This window comes from Pseudorca crassidens, chromosome 4 (assembly GCF_039906515.1).
Source record: "Pseudorca crassidens isolate mPseCra1 chromosome 4, mPseCra1.hap1, whole genome shotgun sequence".
In the NCBI taxonomy this organism is placed as follows: Eukaryota; Metazoa; Chordata; class Mammalia; order Artiodactyla; family Delphinidae; genus Pseudorca; species Pseudorca crassidens.
The window spans coordinates 114,671,276-114,688,241 of NC_090299.1; the positions used below are offsets into that span (position 1 = coordinate 114,671,276).

The window sequence follows — 16,966 nt, forward strand, 5'->3', positions numbered from 1 at the left end:
TACTTAAGAGTAAATATGAACAGGAAATTCCCTGGCGGTCCAATGGTTAGGACTCCGTGCTTTTGCTGCCAAGTAGAGTGCGCGGGTTCAATCCCTGGTCAGGGAACTAAGATCCCACAAGCTGCGCAGGTGCAGCAAAAAAAAAAAAAAAAAAAGAAAATAAAAAATAGTAAATACTACCAAACAATAAAACAATCAGAACAGACACCTCATATCAAGATAGGGAAGATGAAGAGAAGGGAAATTTGTGGTGAGTAATTCACCTTGAATTTATTATATAGTAATGTAAGTGAATAATGACAATGTGGGAATTATAACACAGTGGTAAATTAAGGATTCCTAAAATAGAAGAGACATACCGCAAAGCAAAACAAAAAACTTGGTGAAATGGAAAGAAAGTACCAACTTTTCTCAGCGAAACCTAGGAATTAAGTGGAGGTAGAAGGGGCAGAAGTAAATACTGTAGGTTCTGAAAGTCTCCACTAGGAGTGAAGGGTATAGCAGAGAAAATATTCTAAAAGCCTCATTTATTGAGGTATAATAAACAGGTAACGGGGAACTAAAGTGTCTAGAAGGAAGGAAATGGCTGAAAACTTGTTCTCATATATTATTAAAGAAAAAGTGTTTGATAGTGAATGTCAGAAAAGGGAAGGTAATTACTAAATAGAAAAGAATATGATATAGGACATGACAGGATACCATAATAAAATCAGATATACCCAGAATGAGCGGTGGAATTCAGGAACGAATTAGAAGTAAAAATATTACTTTCAAAATGAAAACTAGACTAGAAGGAAACCAGGAGTAAATAAAAAGGAAAAATAATGCCTTAAGAGAAATAGAGAATGAAAAGGAGGAAATTTTTTAAAATAAAAATGATGTGAAAAAAGGAATAAAAAGATTTTGAGGATGGGTGACTAATACTAAAGATAGGTAGATCTTCTGTTTTAACATATAGATAATAGTAGTTTCTGAAGAAAGAAACCAAAGAAATAGAGCAGGTACAAGAGATTGTAATGAAAGACAATGTTGTTGAAAAAAATTAAAACTACATATTAAAAGAGCACACTGTGTACCTGAGAATATTGACCCAGAATGACCAATACCAACACTTAGTCTAGTAAAATTACTCGGTGTTAGAGGAAAATAAATTTGGGACATCTAGGCAAAAAGAGTAGGTCATTTATAAGAAAAGAAAATTAGACTCTCATGAGATATTTTTCAGCAATGCTTTATGCCCCAAGAAAATAGAGTACCACATTCAAGATTCTCAAGAAAAGTGAGCCAAGGTTGATTATATCTAACAAAACTGACTTTCAAACATAAAAGGCAGAAGATGTTACTGAGAATATGCCTTCTATGAGCCCTTCCTGAGAAACCTGTTAAAGAACTACCTTCAGACAACAAAAAGGACTAGAGAGATATCAATATAAGAGCTGACAGTGAGCATTAAATATGTATTATTTATAGAACTAAGACTAAATAAGGATTAAAAGGAAGAAAGTACCATTTGTACTGGCTGTATTTGCTTATCATATAGTTACAGTACAATTATGAAAAATGAAAGGAAATGGGAGAGGATTAGCAGAAGATTGAACTCTTCTCAGCAATCGTATTGAGGGTGTTAGTTTTAGTATTGTTTTTCTGAAACTGTTGTGTGTATAATGTGGGATGAATTAAATGAATAATTATGGAATTTTCTGATTCTGTAATCCTCTATGTACTTGTGAACCAGGACTTTGGATGTGGAATTAAGGAGATACAGATGTAATACAGAAGAGGTTAAGTAAAATCACCTAAATTGGAATTGGAAGTATCACTATGAACTCATGAGTTATTTTATCTTTAATTATGTGTGTGTATGTGTGTATATATATGTAGGATATATATCTATATCTATATCTATATATATATATCCTACATCCATCCTATGAAAAGGTTCCCAATGACCAACACAGTAGCAGTAAGCATCCCTAGCACACAGGTTGTTATCTGTAACTATCATTCCTAAAAGGAACTAAAGGAACAAGGGCTTCTTGGAGAAATGGCTGATTCAGGGACTAGGCTGGTAAACACACAAGATGACTATAGAACAATTTTGATAACAGCACTAACAACATATGGAACAAATTCAGAGAAGCAATTGGTACTCAGAAAACAGCACTACATACACTCACTTATACTTTTTTTTTCTATTACTTCTATAGCAAGGCATATTTGAGCTGGGCACATGGGATGCTGAGTGGAAGATGTGCTAGGAAAAAGATGTTAGGATGTCTCCCTTTGCATATTTGTAGGGAAATTGTGAGGGGGTAGAGATCATCTAGTTGATTATGTGAAAATGGGAGATCCCTGGCCAGAGAAATGGCCTTATTAAATAAGCATTTAATGAGAAGAGCTCATATACCAGTGGTGACATCTGCTAGAGCATTGTTACTCAAACTTTAATGTGCAAAATTACTAGAGGTATTTTGTTAACATGGCAATTTTGACTCAGTATGTTGGGGCTAGGATCCAAGTTTTTACCTAGTAAAAAAGAACTAGCATCAGTGCACTTCCCTTAACTCGGATGTGCCTAGTAACTTTCCTGCTAAGCAACTGGAGAGAGGGAGAGAATAAGCTTCCAGTGCCATCCAGATTTGTTTTTCTCAATGCTATGAGCAAAAACTAAAAATATGTAGTATTCCCTTAGAACTTGGGCAGGGGTAATAAAGAGTTTGGAAGGGGGAGGCCTTGTCATGTCAAAAAAATTTAGTAAAATTGTTGCCTACAATAACTAGAAAGGCAGACAACCTCCCTCCCTAGCTTGTAGCTCTAGTGGAGATATCTGGAAAGAGCCAGTTTGTGTATGTGGCTGCTTCTTTTTGTCTTTTAGCAAGGTATTACAAGTAAAGTTTGAAGTCAGGGTAAAAAGGGAACAGAATGTCCAGAAATTCTGGAGCTTCACTAAGTTGAAAAAGCCAACTGCTTGTGTAAACCTAAATAACAGAAGAGGGATTTCCCTGGTGGTGCAGTGGTTAAGAATCCACCTGCCAATGCAGGGGACACAGGTTTGAGCCCTGGTCTGGGAAGATCCCACATGCCGCAGATCAACTAAGCCCGTGCACCACAACTACTGAGCCTGCACACCACAGTTACTGAAGCCCACGTGCCTAGAGCCTGTGCTCCGCAACGAGAAGCCACCGTAATGAGAAGCCTGCGCATCACAACAAGAGTAGCCCCAGCTCGCTGCAACTAGAGAAAGCCCGCGCGCAGCAGCAAAGACCCAACGCTGCCATAAATAAATAAATAAATTTAAATAACAGAAGACAAGACTTGGCTTAAAGATCTCTCAGAGCCCATTATGACTTTTTTGCAAATGCAAGTAAATAAAAAAGCATCAGAAAAGAAAGATAAACTGAAGCAAAAATCAAACTAATAGAGTCCTCTTTACACCTAATCTTATTGTTTCAGGTGATTTCAAGGATGCCATGATTAAGATGTTAAGAATGGGCTGCATGTGGAAGTCAGGAAATAGGGCATATTTAACGACTACTTCTAGAAAAAACTTTGGGTGTGATTATTGGCCCCTGAAACTGTCTATAAGCGAACAGAGTTTACTGACTATTCAGTGAAATTATGTTAAAAAAAAACACTGATAAACCTGGCCTACAAATGCCCTCACTTGTTCAAGCTCTAAAACATTTCCCTAAAGAGGGACTACTCTCCAACATCCAGTTAACTTGTATTCAGAGGGCAAAGCTCAGGCTCACAGAATACAATGAACAATGCAATGATCCTCTCAAAATGCACTACTAGGGTCTAACCAGGGTAGTGGGTGTTCATAATTCCTGCCCAGGATTCTACCATTGCTGTGGACAAGTAACTGCTGTGTTTCCCACTCTTACTTTTTCTGGATTGTAACTGTGGTTATGCTGTTCCTCCTGTTCTTGCTCCACTATTGTTTTGTATTACATGTTTGTGCATGAGGCAGATAATTTGTTTTACAGTGCCATGAAAAGTTTCATCCCAACCTGATGGAGAGGGTTGTGCATCATCAGACATCCTGGATTTTAAGCTGCTAGAGAAACTGAATTGGGAAATTGAACACTCTTCTTTAGAGATGAGTGTTCTATTACAAGAAGGATACACACAGATATTATGGTCAGAGGGACAGATGGCAGTAAAGACTGCCTACTGTCCCTCCAAAACCATCCTTTCCTTTTTCCCTGGAAAAGGAAACTAAGTTTCCAGTCTCATTGTTGCCAGGCATGGTGATTTGACTAAGTTCTTAACAATGGAGTGAGATCTGAATTGATGTGGGTAATCACCACATTACTTTCCCAAAGGATTTCCCTGTTCTGGTCTTCTTTTCTTTCCCCTTCCCAAAAGAGGGAACATGCTTCTTTTCACATATAAAGTGGCAAAAATTCAAAAGTTTAACATCCTTTGTAGGCAAGGCTATAGAAATTTGCACTCCTATGTATTGCTGCTTGTAATGGTCCCATTCCTATAAAGTGCAATTTGGTAATATCTTTCAAGATTGTAAGTACATCTAAGCTTTGACTCTCTTCTTGAATGTATTCTACCTGTACACATATAAAATGATGTACATACAAGGTTATTCATTGCAGCATTGGTTGATTGATTAAAAACAACTTAAGTGTCTAGCTATACGGATTAAATGAACCATGGCATCCCTTCATTATATGGAATACTCTCCAGCTCTAAAAAATGAGGAAGCTCTCTGGACTTACATGGTAAAATCTTCAAGAAGAGAAAAAAATCAAGAGCAGAATGTGCTATCTTTTGCAAAAGCTAGAAAGGACAAAAAAATTGCAAATTCTACAAGGATACATAAGTAATGAATATAATTACATATCAAGGTAAGGTGATCATATAATTTGTCATCCAAATGGAACAGTTGGTAGAGTGAAAGGGCATGTTATTAATAATTACTCCAGAACAACAGATGGAAAATGGCACTGTCCTGGACAAACTGGGAGGTATGATCAACCTATATAAAGGGGCAGAGTGGGAAGGGGAATGGGGACCTTTTTTATTGTACTTTACAAAAAGTACCGGTCTGTGGTGAATTGTAACCAAAAACAACTCGTTCTTTACCACGGGTAGTTAAGGGCTGCCTTAAAGAACAAGGAACGGTAAACCACAGACGTGAGACACGGAACTTGATGAAAATCCGGTAGTTTTGCGTATCGGGCATTTGTTGGGGTTGCACAAGCGACACAGCCTCTTGGAGTTCATCCGCCAATCCGAAGTGGGAGCGTGCGAGCCTGAGCCTGTGAGAGAAGCCCGGGCCGGCCTCGGACTTGAGGAGTGGAGCTTCGCGTCACTCAACCCTGGGGGCGGGCCTAACGCAGGCTCCCACTCTCGGCGGTCTGGCCCACACAGGCGCTACTCTGTGGCATCTCGGGTTCCCTCTAGCCGCACTCTGGAGGCCTACACTCGTTTTCTTTTGGCCGTGAGAGGCCTCGCAGCCTTCGCTGAGCTGGGAGAAAGATGGCGGCAGCCGTGCGACAGGATTTGGCCCAGCTCATGAATTCGAGCGGCTCTCATAAAGATCTGGCGGGCAAGTGAGTATTTCCCAGGGGCCTGGGAGGTGGAGAGTAAAGCCAGAGACTTGTTCTCCTTGGATTGACGGCGGCTTTCGGATGTGAGGCTAGGAGCGGGCCTGATGACCAAGGGGGCGGGCCTGAGGTCGGTTGTGTAGGCAAATGTTGGGAGCAGCAGAAAACTGGAAGGGACCTTGTGTAAGGAGCCCTCAGGACCGTAGATCTGGGGTGACTGTCAACGTTTGCAGTCCCTGATGGCATCCTTTCCTGTATCTTAAGATTCTAGAAGCGCGGTTTGTGGGACGACTGCTTCCATGGCCTTCTAAGCCTTCCCTGGTGCCCCTTCCCATCGCCTGCCGGCCTCTCACACTGAATCGTGGCCTCTCTTTGCCCCTGCTCCCCCCTTTTTTCGTTTTGGTTGAAGGGAAATTTATATTCTGGGACCTTGGTGTAGAGTTTTCTGGGGAGATGGCTTCTTGAGGCTGAGAGGGCTGAGGAGGTATGGCCTCTATCATGTCGTTCAGAGCCACTTGAACCATCTTCTGTGGGTTGTGTTTTGGGTACTCTCCGCCACCAACTCTGAAGAAGGGCACGTAGGCGGCATGTCACCATAACATGGGTCGGGATGTCTAGAGTAGTGATGTTTGCAGGGATCTGGATTGTTTAGGAATTTGGTCGGAATTTATGTGGAAGACTTAGGTGCACTCCAACTTAAAATTTGTGATATGTGCCTGCCCTGCAAGCGGTGTTAGTTACAGAAAGATGTCAGTTTTCTCTTTGTAGATTTCACAGCACTGTTTTTTGTTTTTTTGGGTTTTTTTGTAATGAACATGCATTCTATTTAAAGTGTGCTTGTCAAGTTGATCCAATTTACATCCCGACGGCTGAGATCACTTTGATCCATTCAATAGGATACGACTGCTCTAACCTGGCCGCTGAAACCTTGACTTTGTTTTATGTTTTTGTCTGGTGGTAAATGTAATCTGCTTTATCAGTGGGAAATTTAGCTGTGTATCTTGGGCTTAACTACTTTGTGGGGCAATTTCCCTCTCAGGAAAATGGGATGATCATATATATCCTGTCTGAGGACAAAATGAGTATGTGTGTGTATATGCACTTATATCACACTTTCATCACTTAGAACAGTACCTGATACTTAGAAACAGCCATAGGATTGTCGTTGTTACTATTATTATTAAGCAGTTAGTAAATACGTATGGACGTAATAATCCCTGGGTTGGAAATAAATTGAATATGTCTTGTAGCTCAATCCGTTTTGCATGTAATTTTAATAGATTTGGATGAAAGTAAAACTAGCTTATATATTTTTTTCCATGCCTGCTCTCCTTTTTGTTTTGGTGAAAAAAATAAGTGCATTAGGGCTTCCCTGGTGGCGCAGTGGTTGAGAGTCCGCCTGCTGATGCAGGGGACACGGGTTCGTACCCCGGTCCGGGAAAATCCCACATGCCGCGGAGCGGCTGGGCCCGTAAGCCATGGCCGCTGGGCCTGCGCGTCCGGAGCCTGTGCTCCGCAACGGGAGAGGCCACAACAGTGTACAGAAAAAAAAAAAAAAATGCCCGCGTACAGAAAAAAAAAAAAAAAAAGTTTATTAGTTATCAGAAGAGATAAAGTTTTCATGTATTTGCGGGATTCTGAAACTTAAGCTAAGCATTTACTTCCTCTGCTCTGAATTGCAGATAAACAATAGTATCCACCTTATTGGGTGCTTTAGTTATTTACTGCTCTGTAAACAAATCAGAAACTTAGTGGTGTAAAACAACTATAATTTCTCAATATGCTTTGGGTCTACTGAGCTATTTTGCTGGTCTTGTCTGGGCCCACTCATACAAGTGCAGTCAACTGGCAGCTCAGCTGGGGTTGGTGGGGCTAAAATGGACTCACATACACATCTAGCTGTTGGCTGGGTCTCTCTCCACACTGCCTCTCATTCAGTAGTTTAGCTGAGGATTCCTTACAGGGCCTTGGGAGTGTTCCAAGAGGGTGAGAGTGGAAGCTGCGAGGTCTCTTAAAGCTACCCTTGGAAGTCTCACAACATCAGTTCTCAAATACTGGTCAAAGTAAGTCACATGACCAGGCCAGATTCAAGGGGAGGGGAAATGGAGTCTACCTCTTTATGGGAAGAGTGGCCAAGTTACACTGGATACCATTACTGTAACAATCTAGTACACAGGATTATTATGAAGATTAAATAAAATAAAATAATGTGCTTGATAACTGATAGCCAGTGCTTCCTGAGGAAAGTCTTGGCCTTGCCTGTGGGTACATACCTGGTCCTATCTGGGCAAGAACGTGTCATATTTATTTTCATAAGAAAACAGTTCTGCCAGCTACATGCTTTATGAGAGAAATACTCTTGGAACATATCAGTGGTTTTAGGCTTTATGTTAGGAGCTGAGTAACAAAGGATTCCATATTAAGAAGTAATGGAGTAAATTCCTTTTTAAAATACTGATACTGTGTGTTACCAGCAATTTGCAGAATATTTATAACAGTAGTTATTCAATAAATATTGGTTGACTCAATGAATAGCTGAAAAGGTGCAGAGCATATATTTGAAACCAGGTTTGTCTACTCTAAAAAGCTCATTTTTAACCCATCAGACTACACTGCTTTTCTTGTCAAAACTTCAATTAGAAATGCTTTCCCATAACTATGAAATAACACAACAGTCTGAAATTGATGTAAGAAATTATCACATGAGAAGCATTTTTGCAAATTATATAGACTGCTTTTGTACATATTATGCATTGTGTTCGTTATCTCATATAAAGTTTTAGAAGAAGCGAAAAGCCTTGAGAGAGGGAGCATTTGTTGTGATAGCTTATCTTATTCACTTGGCTAAAACCTGTGTGATTCTTCAAAATTCAGTTCAGATGTTATTTCTTCCAAAAAACCTTCTCTGAACAACCATCAACACATGGAGGACATGGTTAGTTGCTCTTCCCATGCCCAGTGGCATCCTATGTTTACCTCTATGATAGCACTTACTTGTTTTGTCTTTTTACTTCTTGCTTTTCCAACTAGAATGTTATCTCTTTGAGGGCAGGTTTGAGGTCATGGATTATAGGTCTTTGTTGAGTCAATCCTATATAAATATGACCTTTTTTTTTCTTCCTTCCCAGTTCTGTGGTATGGAGGGTATTCAGAGGAAAATATCAGGCCTTTGAAATCTAAATGCTTCATTTTACAAAAAGCTGTCAATCTGGAGAAAGGAGAGAAAGGGAGACCTTTTAGCTGCCCTTGACTATTAAAAAAGCTGTTTTGCAGAAAAGAAAATAGACTTTTCTACCTCACAGAGGTAGACTTTGGATCACAGCTTTCTAGTAATACAGTGGAATAGAATTGTCAAAAAATAGAGGATACACACACACACACACACACACACACACACACACGAAACAGAGGTCAGACCTCAAAGTCCTCTTCTAACGCAGATTCTCTGGTTCTCTGTTATTCCCACACACAAGTTTCAGCGGTTCCCATCTGAAGAGTGGAGTTCCCTAAAATCTAGTGTTTACCATATGCCAAGCACAACTTTACTTACATTTTTAAATCTTAAACAGTAGGTGATAGTATTTACATTACATGTGAGAAAACAGAGGTGAAACCCTTTGCTCTGGGGTCACATAGCTAGTGACAAAGCCAGAATACAGTCTGTCTGCTTGGCTCAGAGCCCTTAACTCGAAACACCTACCTACCTTTTGGTTTTATATTACTTTCAGCAAACTGGACTGCATTTCAGACAAATTTTTTTTTGCCTAGAATTTCTGTCTTCTCCTACTCTTTCCCATTTAACACTAACTAAGTCCAAATATTTAGACTGCTTAAAGATCAACTTCATTGGTGGATGAACGTGGAGTCTGTCATACAGAATGAAGCAAGTCAGAAAGAGAAAAACAAATACCATATGCTAACGCATATATATGGAATCTTAAAAAAAAATGGTTCTCATGAACCTAGTGGCAGGACAGAAATAAAGACACAGGCATAGAGAAGGAGTTGAGGACAGGGGGAGGGGGAAGGGTAAGCTGGGATGAAGTGAGAGAGTAACATTGACATATATACTCTACCAAATGTAAAATAGATAGCTAGTGGGAAGCAGCTGCATAGCACAGGGAGATCAGCTCGGTGCTTTGTGACCACCTAGAGGGGTGGGATAGGGAGTGTGGAAGTGAGATGTAAGAGGGAGGGATATGGGGATATATGTATGCGTATAGCTGATTCACTTTGTTATACAGCAGAAACTAACACAACATTGTAAAGCAATTATACTCCAATAAAGATGTTAAAAAAAAAGATCAACCTCATTAGGAAATTATTTCTGTCTTCTAAAAAATTATATTAGCACTTAGCTGTAAGATTTTGTCTTTAATATTCTGCAACTTCATTATGATGTGTCTGTGGATTTGATTTTACTTATGTCAATTAGCTTCTGCTGTGAAATAAACCACCCCAGAACTTCACGGCTTAAAACAACAATCATTTATTTAGCTCATAGTTCTGTTGTTTTGTACTTTGGGCTGGGCCCAGCTGGTTGATTCTTCCGTATTCCACGTGGTCTTGGTTCCACAGGGGCTCCAGGTGCACCTGTAGTCAGCTACATGTAGGCAGTCAGGTCAGGTAGGCAGCTCTGCTTCTCTGTTGGCTGTGGCGGTGGCAGGTGACTGGGCTACATATCTCATCATCCAATAGGTCGGCCTGGACCCATTTATGTGGCACAGCCGCGTTCCAGCAGATAAAGACAAATTCTCTTAAAGTCCAGGCTTGGAACGGGCACTTTACTTCTATTTCTGTTGCCTTCTATTGGTCAAAACAAGCCCAGATGAAAGGGTAGGGAGATAAACTCTACCTCTTGATGTGAAGAGTTACGAAGTCACATTGCAAAGGGGCATAGATACAGAGAGTAAAAGAAATGTGGGCAATTTTTGTGAGTGCTTTACCGCAGGGGTCCCCAGCTGCCCGGGCGTTGGACCGCTAATGGTCCGAGGCCTGTTAGGAACCGGACCGCAGAAGAGAGCAGGAGGTGAGCTACGGGCGAAGCTTCATCTGCCGCCCCCCATCGCGCCCTTTTGCTCGCGTTACCGCCTAAACCACCGCCACGCCCCAGCACACCCCTTCCATGGAAAAATTGTCTTCCACGAAACCCATCCCTGGTGCCAAAAAGGTTGGGGACCACTGCTCTACCGCATTATCCTGGTTAAGCTTCATTTTGTTTCTTGAATCAATGGATTGGATCATTCATTGTTCTGAGAGGTTTTTCAGCTCTCTGTCTCTTTATTTTATTTTATTATTATCATTATTTTTTGCGGTACGCGGGCCTCTCACTGTTGTGGCCTCTCCCGTTGCGGAGCACAGGCTCCAGACGCGCAGGCTCAGCGGCCATGGCTCACGGGCCCAGCCGCTCCGCGGCATGTGGGATCTTCCCGGACCGGGGTACGAACCCGTGTCCCCTGCATTGGCAGGCGGACTCTCAACCACTGCGCCACCAGGGAAGCCCTCTCTCTCTTTAAATGTTGCCTCTGTCCCGTTCTATTTTCTCCTCTAGGCCCCGGGCGAAACCCTTGTTAGGCCTTGTTACTGTGACCTCTGTGCCCCTTACTCTGTCTTCTGTACTTTCCATTTCAAGGCTTTATTCTGGATAAGTTCTCCTACTTTCTAGTTTGTCAGTTCGTCAAATGTGTCTAGTCTGCTGTTAAGAACTACACCGAATTTCAAGTTTTGGTAATATTATTTTTTAGTTCTATAGCTTTTGGTGATTCTTTTTTCAAATGACACTATTTATGGTTCCTAGTTTCTTCTGAAACTTTTTAAAAGCCTGTCTTTGTCTCTATAAACTTGATAAACATAAGTGTATTTCAGTCTTTCTGGTAACTCCAGTATCTGGAGTCCCTGTTTGTTGCTATTGACTGTTGTTTTTGTTGATTCCAGCTAATATTGTCATATGCATTGTAATGTTTGTTGTTGGGCAAATTATTTTTAAATGTATTTTTAGAAACAACTGGAGGTCTATGATGTTACCTTTCAGGGAGGATTTTCATTTCCTTCTGCTGGACACCTGACAGGGTTAGGAGTCTAGGACCAAGGCTTCCAAATTTATTGGTCTTCTTACTAGATGATCCTTGGAATAGAATTTGTAACCATACTTCCAAAGTGCTAGTGTTTCCTCCTTTGGCAGGTAAAACACCTTAGATTCCTGTTCTAGTTTTATCAGTCAGCCGGAAATTGCAACTTGCCTTTCAGCGTTTCCAGCAGATGGCAGAACACCCCAGAGCCGAGCCCACTTTTCCCCAGCAGAAGTGCCTCTCTGCCTCTCAGCTCTCTTTCCACAGTCAGCAAATGCTTTCAGACAGAAGCTATGGTTCACGTCTTTGCGCTTAGTCTCTTCTCTTTACTCTTTCTTGTTAGGATTTTATGCTATTAAATTTTTTTTTCATTTCTTTCAACTTTTTATGTTGTTTTGGAGGCAGGATTGGTCCAATATCTATTTCACCATTACTGTAAATGAAAGATCTGTGAATACATATCTGTTACACTAATTTTGAGCATAGATAGTGACTGTGGTACAGTTTCATGTGTGTATGTTTTATTTACCTCCAGATTCCTTTCAAGTGCCAAGAAATCAGAAATTGACATACTGAACTTTAGTTCACATACATAATAGATGCTCGATAAACATTTGTTGATGATGATGAATGGATAGGACAGATGCAAAGTGCCTTAATTAATTTTCTTTTCCTCCATAATATTTTTTAATGAAAAAATATTTGGTACTTGTCATGTTCTCCACATCAGTCACTTTTCCATCTTTTCCATTGATTTCGATTGGGTTTTTTTTGGTGTTCTCAGTACAGATTAGTTGATTGATAAGTTATGAAACTATATATTAAAACTTAAATTATTAGCAAATTTTTATAAGTGAGACATTGTCATCTTTGAATACAATATTGTTAGTATAAAATAACTGGGATTTAAGAGTAAGAGGGTTTAGCCATAGTCTTCATTTAATTGATTATGAAAAACAAGCCAATCTAAAAAAGAAATAATAAACCATTGAATGCATTAACTAGAACCATGCCCAGGGCAATAAAGTAAATGTATAAATATAGATATGGAAAATATATGTGTATATGTGTGTGTATATATGTATATATGTAGAGAGAGAGAATGAGTTTTGTTTGTTTGTTTGTTTTTTGGCTGTGCTGCACAGTTTGTGGGATCTCAGTTCCCCAACCAGGGATTGAACCCAGGCCACGGCAGTGAAAGTGCCGAATCCTAACCACTAGGCCACTGGTAAACTCCCGAGAATGAGATATTTAATGTAAATAAATTTTTAGATAACTGTATTTCATCCCTCAAATGTAGCAATTTTTAAAATGACAATTTTTTATTTTAAAGCTTGATAATATTTCCTTGCTTTCTTGGAATTGTTTGTCTCTTCTTTTGGAGTTAGCTATCTTTTCTGTCAGTATACCTGCTTTCTTACAAAGCCAGTTTGATTCACTGCTGTTTTGAGAAATCGTATCACCAAGGCTGTGAGAATATTGTATGAGCTGATAATCAGTAAGTGCTGAATTGTAGCTTGAGGGTGTGCCCTACAAATACAAGTCATAAATTTGAATGAGTTTGGGCCCTATTTGTATATTTTTATTTCTTGACTATATTCTGGATAATGCTCTGAATAATTGCAGTTAGGTTTGTAAAATGCATTAACTAATGCTTTTAATAAATATGATTGAGACAAACAAAAGGGATAAAGAATAGTATAATACCAATGTACCAACCACTCAATTTAAGAAATAAAATGTTACTAATACTGCTGTATCTTTGAGTCCTTATGATGTGCCAAGTACTCTTCTAGGCATTGTATATATAGCAGTAAACAAAACAAAAATCCCTGTCCTCATGGAGTTTACAGTTTAGGAAGGAACTTACCATTGCCTAATAATTGTTAGTGTTCTTGTTTTCAACATTTCCCCATCATTTGTAGAATGCTGATTTGAATTTTGTGTGATCATGAATATTAGGCAGAATGATTATTGGAACTGAATGCAAATAAAGAACTAATAGGCACTGAAGGATGTTCTGTCAGGACATTTGGCTTGGTGGAATGTATTTTGTACACACTAAGACATTTAATCTCTAATATTTGGCTTCATTGCATAGTCAACATTATTCTATTGTTGGTAAACCTAGATTCATTAGGTCCATAAGGAAAAGGTTCTGGGCCACCTCAAGTAATGTTCTTGTGTGTACTTTAGTGAAGGAAATATAGCTTATCTTTTGAGGCACTTGAAAGAAAATTGACGTTTCAAATTCAAAACTAAAACTTGAAAGAAAAAGTGGCACCTTAGATCCATTAACTTAGATTTACTCTTTTTGTGATAGACATGAAAACTTAAAAAATGGTGATATACTGTAAAGAAAACTAGAAGAAGTAGCACTTTGAATTACAGATTAGTGTTTCTTGTGATGAACTAGAAACTTAAAAAAAAAATCTGTAGTGTACTATGAAGAAAACCACAAACTAGAGCACTATGAAAGAAACCAGGGTAAATAGAAATGAACAAACATCAAAGTTAGCATTAGACTATATAATGCCTTCTAAACACTTTTTCTTTTTGGTATTGTTTTAGGTATCGTCAGATACTGGAAAAAGCCATTCAGTTATCTGGGGCAGAACAGCTAGAAGCTTTGAAAGCTTTTGTGGAAGCAAGTAAGTGGAATGAAAATTCTGTGTTTGCCTTGTATTACTGAGTTAGGACTTAAAAGCTTGCTCAAGCCTTGTTTTATATCAGATTGTCAGTATAATTTACATTGAGATTAAATTAAATATGCATTGAGCTTGATTGATTTTAGAATTTAAACTACTTACAACTTGATATTTGATTGTTTTTCAATTGTTTTTCAATGTGAAGCCATTGTTACATTTACAATTAAGGTTTTGTATAGTTATTGATAAAGCAACTGATGGAGAGACAATATAGCAAATGATAAAAAAGAATAGTCTGGATTCAAATCCTGGTCTGCTATTTTATTAGCTATGTGATCTTGGGTAGGTTATATAACCTCTTTGTGCCTCCTTTTCCTTGTCTATAAAATGGGGATATGATACCTACCCTGTAGAATTGTTGGGAGATTAAATGAGTTAATATCCATAATGGAGTGCTTAGAATAGTACCTGGCACATGATAAGTACTAGATAAGTGTTAGCTGTTGTTAATGTTAAGAACATTTCTTTTGAATGGGAGCTAGAAATTTCCATTCTTTAAGACACTCTTCCCCATTCCCTGACTTCTAACATATCCAGTTATCTGGAAAATTACTCAACATTCAGGCTGGAATTTATCCTGAGTTCACAATATTAATGATACTTGATAGTGCTTTACAGTTTACAGTGTGCTTTCATACACATTATCCATCACACAGGCTCCTTTTCATAACCTTGTGACTAACAATGCAGGTATAGATAGCCCTATATAATATATTATAAAATGAGTCTCAGGATTAAGTGACTTTTTCCCCCAAGGACATTCAGTTAGTCAGTGACAGAGCCCAGACTAGAAACTAAGTTTTCTTACTTATAGTTCTTATTTAATTATATTTCCCTGAGAAGTCCTAGTTTGTATAGTAATTTCTAACAGTTATAGGTACCTAATGGCACTTGTAATGAAACTGTTCTCAGTCACATCCAGTATCATCCAATTCCAATTAATATACTATAAACTGATTAGTTACAAGGCCTGTCAGTTACTGCCTCAAAAAATTGGGGCCTGCAATGTGAGACAAACTGGCAATGGTTTCAGAAAAACTCTTTTAGTGGCTTTTTTTTTTTAAGACCGTTACACTTAGTAGCAAAAGAGTAGTGCTTTTTATAAACTTTGATCTTTATATAAACTTTGAATCCAATGAACCACCAAAAAAAAAAAGCAGTCGGGCTTCCCTGGTGGCGCAGTGGTTGAGAGTCCGCCTGCCGACGCAGGGGACACAGGTTCGTGCCCCGGTCTGGGAAGATCCCACATGCCACAGAGCAGCTGGGCCCGTGAGCCATGGCCGCTGAGCCTGTGCGTCCGGAGCCTGTGCTCTGCAACGGAAGAGGCCACAACAGTGAGAGGCCCGCGTACCGCATAAAAAAAAAAAAAAAAAAAAAAAAAAGCAGTCTACTGTTAAAATCATTTGCATCAACTGAATAGTTTTGAACTGTCATTTATTTCCCCAGTAACTACTGATTTAAACTTATCTAAGGAGTGGTTCACAAGCATGATGCATCTTTTTAAAATGTAATAATAGTGATAATAATAACTAACATTTGCTGAGTGCTATGTGCCAGGTATTGTTTAAAGCACTTTATGTATATTGCATTTAAGCTTCACAGCAACCTTATCCACATGTTACAGAAGAGGAAAGAGAAGCACAGAGAAGTTAAGTCTCTTGCCTGAGGGCATGTAATCAGGAGGATTTGGAAGCAGTGTGGCTCCAGAGTTTTCATCCTTAATCATATATAATAATACCTCATAAATGTTTATAAACAGTGTCATAAAATATGTCTATGCATCTAGTGCTGACCTAAGTTCTTATTTGTTGTTTTTATCAGGAAAGTACAAGTGGCAGTGACTGTCACTACTCGCTTTATTTAAACTTCGTGAAAATTATTTCACTGTTTCTTCTTTAACTCTTTTTTTGTAGCTAGGTAGAATGTAAGAACATAAATAAAAATATTAAGTGTTTCTGTGCCTTCACTTTGTAGAAAAATAAAGAAGAGAAAAGAATGACTTAAAATTCTCAACTGTTAAAACTTTTTCCCAGCCATTTCTGTTTCTTAGAAAAGTTGTGGTATTTTTACTGTTTTGTTGTAGTTGTTATGTGATCAGATAATTCAGCATAAGGAAAACTGGTTCTATAATATAAGGTCACAGGGGTGTGGAGATCCCTAAATAATGCTTTGAAGAGTACACTGGTATATATTATTTTTAGTATTAATTTTAGGTGAAAATTGATTGCTTAATGAAAACATAAATTACTCATGTTTTCTTATCCCTTACTTTTTTTAACAAGTGGTAAATGAGAATGTCAGCCTCGTGATCTCTCGCCAGTTGCTGACTGATTTCTGCACACATCTCCCTAACCTACCTGATAGCACAGCCAAAGAAATCTATCATTTCACCTTGGAAAAGATCCAGCCTAGAGTCATTTCATTTGAGGAGCAGGTAAAAACCTAGAGCAGTGGTTTTTGTTTTGTTTTTAGGACTCTGTTTATTATGTGTTTTTTTTTTTTAAAAATTGAGATATAATTGATGTACAATATTATTATAAGTTGCAGGTGTACAACATAGTGATTCACGATTTTTAAAGGTTATATTCCATTTATAGTTATTATAAAATATTGGCTATTAGAG

The 16,966-nt window shown here is 38.7% G+C and overlaps 1 protein-coding gene across 2 annotated transcripts in view; it reads left to right on the forward strand.

The window, feature by feature from the left end:
- The first annotated feature begins 5,355 nt into the window (after positions 1-5,355).
- Positions 5,356-16,966, forward strand: part of COPS4 (COP9 signalosome subunit 4) — a 35,586-nt gene continuing 23,975 nt past the window's right edge. The window contains exons 1-3 of one of the 2 annotated variants that reach the window (XM_067736401.1): positions 5,356-5,573; positions 14,207-14,286; positions 16,626-16,777. In XM_067736401.1, coding sequence (XP_067592502.1) covers positions 5,500-5,573; positions 14,207-14,286; positions 16,626-16,777 — 306 coding nt within the window. In that variant the 5' untranslated portion in view covers positions 5,356-5,499. The remainder of the gene's footprint in view (positions 5,574-14,206; positions 14,287-16,625; positions 16,778-16,966) is intronic. The other variant, XM_067736400.1, reaches the window with a different exon arrangement.